General features: G+C 31.2%; 1 protein-coding gene across 1 annotated transcript; it reads right to left on the bottom strand.

Annotated features, from left to right (window-relative positions):
- Positions 1-484: 484 nt before the first annotated feature.
- Positions 485-4,127, bottom strand: LOC117173662 (glycine-rich cell wall structural protein 1-like). Its single transcript, XM_033362302.1, has 8 exons — positions 4,110-4,127; positions 3,872-3,985; positions 2,709-3,023; positions 1,511-1,684; positions 1,300-1,374; positions 966-1,169; positions 772-822; positions 485-609 (listed from the first exon to the last, which is right to left on the bottom strand). Exons 2-8 carry the CDS (start codon positions 3,903-3,905, stop codon positions 485-487), a joined length of 978 nt encoding a protein of 325 aa, XP_033218193.1. The 5' UTR covers positions 3,906-3,985; positions 4,110-4,127.
- Positions 4,128-4,551: the final 424 nt, after the last annotated feature.

The following is a 4,551-nucleotide window of genomic DNA, read 5'->3' as shown; positions in this document are numbered from 1 at the left end:
CATTAATTGTTTTTATATACACTTTCATAAATAAATTCTTAATTTTTGTGTGTTTTTGATAGCTAAATTGATTTTATAACGACAATTCTTTGAAATTGTCTTTAAAGGCATTTTTCAACTTAAAAAAACTATCAAAGATAATTATTATCTTTTAGACAAATCAATTGCTATCGTCTAGCATGCAAAGGTGAAACTTATGTGTAGAATTCTTAACAAAAACATTATTTCTCCAGAATAAAAATGAATATGTTCAGGATTTTTAAATTGGCACCGACTTTTTACATTTCTAAATTAAAAAAGAAATAATAATGGAAGTACATTCTGAATTTAAAATATTTTATTTGAATTTTTGATATTTTTTTTTTACATTTTATTATGCGCATGTACAATACAGTGTAATTATTAACAAAAGATATTTATATTCTTCACAGGTATGAAAAAATGTGGCCGGCTTAAAGAAAAGGAAGAAGAAGAGAAGAAGTTCTTAGCTTCTTGATCCTGATTCTGTAGATGCTGCTGCTGATGCTAATGCACGTGATGCAGTCGATCCACCTGATCCACCTGATCCACCTGATGTTTCTGCATCTGCTCCAGCTTTAGCTTTAGATCCTATTAGAACACGAAAGCAGATTATAATAAAGAAAAGGAAAGCTTCAAAAAATTTAAACATAAAACATAAAAAACTTATGAATTATAATTGACGTCCATCAGATTATTTTGAAACGTATTTTATACCTTGTAATTAAAAACAATTTTTCTCTTTAATCTCACCTCCTGATGCACCTGCTGATGTACCTTCATTTGCTCGGCCAGCTGCACTACCTATGTGGTAAAAATAGATAATTTTCAGAAGAATTCTAACTATTCAACTATTATAATTAATGTATTTCTAATAGATATCCATAAAATTATTACGAAATGCATGTTATGCCTTAGGATGGAAAACTATTGTCATATTTTATTACCTTCTGCTGATGCACCTCCACCTACTCCAGATCCTCCATCTAATCCAGATCCTCCACCTAATCCAGTTCCTCCACCTACTCCAGATCCTCCACCTGATCCAGATCCTCCACCTACTCCAGATCCTCCACTTACTCCAGATCCTACACCTGCACCAGCTCTAGCTCCAGCTGCAGCTCCAGATCCAGCGTCAGGTACAGTTTCTCCTTGAAGATGAAAGTAGATTATCATTAAGAAAAGTTGTAATTTGTGTAATATATAATCTTTCTTCAAAATATTATTTTAAAACACATTTTATGCTATGTAATGAAAGACTATTTTCGCCCAATTTCTCACCTTGTCCTAAAGAAACTGCATTTGCTCCTCCAGCTCCACCATTTATGCTAAGGCCAAATCCTCCTTTTTTTAAACCTGTTATAGAAATACGTTATTTACAAAGAAATTGTTCCTTAATAAATATTATAATTATGTATAATCGGCAACCATAAAAATATTTTGACATGAATTTAATGCCTTGCGATCAAAAACAATTGTCATTTATTATCACCTTCTGAAGATGCTCCGCCTATGTAAAGTTCTCGACGTATTCCAAGCCCTCCAGCTACCCCAGATCCTCCACCTAGTCCAGATACTCCAGATACCCCAGATCCTCCACTTACTCCACTTACTCCAGATAATCCATTTATTCCATATCCTCCACCGACTCCAGCTCCAGATCCTCCTTGAAGATAAAAGTGGATTATCATAAAGAAAAGTTATACCTTGGGTAATAGGGCATATCGAATAAAATAAAGTTCTCCAATCAGTTTTATTTTTAAAATTCTTCCATCGTCGCATCGTAGATATAATAAGAAAACACACAAAAAGCGGCACACTTCTTGCTACTTAAAGATCAAACTATTTTAAATCAAAATTATCAGAAAAAAATACTTCGGAGAATTTTATTTTATACCATTATAGAAATAAAGCCATTGAGACCATTTCTAACCTACCTAAGCGACTTTCAAGTATAAAAAATATACTTTTGGACAATTTTCTTGAGAGTTAGATCAGTTTCCTCGACTATTTAAACATTAGGTTTGTGATATATATTATGGGAAATATATTTCTAATATATTGCAACAATAATATATAAAAAAAACTCGAAATTAAAATAACTTTCATTGAATTTTAATTACAACAAAATATTTACGATAAAGGTGAGATATTTATATTTTATTTCACGATAAAATTAATTTTGATTGTCTAATAAGAAAAACAAGGTTTCCCAGAATACATCGCTAAATTTGTGTCCGTATAGTGAGAAATTTATCTTAAAACATTTTCATTTTGCCTAAATGTTCTTTACATTCAAAAAGAAATGTATTTAAATTTATTTTATTATTGCATAGACATAAGCTTAAATTAAATAATAACATTTTCATTTAGTTCAGACAATGACAATTTTCTCATCACAAAATAAGTGCAATATTTCAGTTCTAGATATTCTCTTATAACTCCGACAATAAAAATCATTTTAGTGTCAACATTCTTTATATATTAATGTTGGAATATATTAAAAATACATTTCCCATAACATATATCCTACATGTTATAGTCAACTAGTCCAAGAAATTGATAACTTAAAGAAATAGCGAAAAAGCCGATTTATAAGATTTAAAAAAAAACCGCTTTTGTGTAGGGTGAAACTTATTTCGATTGCCTAATATGCCTTGTGATTAAAAACAATTTCCAATTTTATTCACCTTGTGATGATGCACTTTCTTCACCTACGTTAAGTCCTCGATGTGTTCTCAATCCTTCACCTGTTCCAGATCCTCCTTCTACGTTAAATAGTCGATGTATTTCAAATCCTCCACCTATTCCAGATCCTCCACCTACTTCAGTTCCTCCACTTACTCCAGATCCTACATCTACTCCAGATCCTCCACCTAGTCCAGATCCTGCATCTACTCCAGTTCCTCCACCCACTCTAGATGCTACTCCTACGCCAGATCCTCCACCTACTCTAGATCCTACTCCTACTCCATTTCCTCCACCTACACCATCTCCAGTTCGTCCTTGAAAATGAAAGTAAATTATCATAAGGAAAAGTTGTAAATTGTGTAATAATAAAGTGCATAGAAAAAAATAAAGTCCCTGCAGCAGTTTCATTAAAAAAAAAGTTTTTCTTTACATCGCAGATACAGTAAAAACCACAAACTGCGAAACATTTCTTCTTATTTAAAAAATAAATATTATTTTTCTTCATCTAAGTTACAAGAAAAAATAGTTTCGAGAATGTGAAATTATATCTGCATAGAGATAATACCATAGGAATAATTTTTACTCTGCCTCGACGGCTTTGAAATATGAAAAAATATATATACTTTTTTACAATTTTCTTAGAGTTAGATCAATTTCCTCCAGTATTTAAACATTAAGTGTGTGATACATGTTATAGGGAATTTAGATTCAATATATTTCAAAAATAATATACCGAAGAAGTTGCCGTCAAAATAATTTTGTTTGGCTTTTAATTACGAGAAAATTTCTAAAAGTCACATATTCTCTTTTTATTTCATGATAAAATGAATTTTGCCTAAGCGTCTTTATATTTAAGGAAAAATTTATTTAAGTTCATGTTTTTATCATATAGAAATAAATCTAGGTAGAATAAAAACACATTTATTCAGCTCAGACAAAGAATTTTTTTAATATCACGTGTTTTATGGTCACTTGGTTGAAGAAACTGATAACTAAAAATTGCCAAAAATGCAGCGCCAGCTATATAAAAATAGTAATAAAAAATATCTTCAAAAACAATTGTAAATCGTATGATATGTTGATATAATTACCACCAATGGAATTATTTTGATACATATTTTATGCCTTCATCTAAAAAACCATTTTCATCGTACTTTCTCACCTCCTGATCCACCTGATCCACCTGATGCACCCATTTCTGATGCTTCTGCTCGAGCTGCTGCTGATGCAGATGCGAATGAATGTGATGATCCTGTACCTTCTCCGTTTCCAGCTCCTTAGAGAAAAATGAAAGTGGATTATCATAAAGTATGTTGTAACTTGTGTAAAATAATCATCATATAAGATTATTTTTCATTATATGCCTTGTCATTAAAAACAATTTTCAAACATTTTCGCACCTTGTCCATTAACTTTATATCCTCCATTTCCTCCTCCTCCCCCACCACCTATGCTATATTCAAATCCTTCTTTTTTCCAACCTGTGAAAGAAATAGATTATTTTGAGAAGAACTGTAAGTTATTCCATATGTATAATTGCACCGTCCCCATTAACAAAATTATCTTAAAATATATGTTATGCTTTCCTCTAAGAAGCAATTTTTGTCTTATTTTCTCACCTCCACCTGGCCCCCCTCCAACTATACTGAATTTTCGACGTATTCCAATTCCTCCACCTACTATAGGTAGTCCAATTATTCCAAATGTTCCAAATGTTCCTTGTATCTGATCTGTAATAAAGACGGATTATCTTAAACAAGTATAGAAAGCTGCATATTGTATGGAAAATATTTATAGGATATCCTAGCATTATTTTTTATGAAAATTTATCTTTTTTAAATT

The sequence above is a fragment of the Belonocnema kinseyi genome, chromosome 5, assembly GCF_010883055.1.
Source record: "Belonocnema kinseyi isolate 2016_QV_RU_SX_M_011 chromosome 5, B_treatae_v1, whole genome shotgun sequence".
NCBI classification, from domain to species: Eukaryota; Metazoa; Arthropoda; class Insecta; order Hymenoptera; family Cynipidae; genus Belonocnema; species Belonocnema kinseyi.
This window is presented reverse-complemented; position numbering and strand designations above follow the sequence as displayed.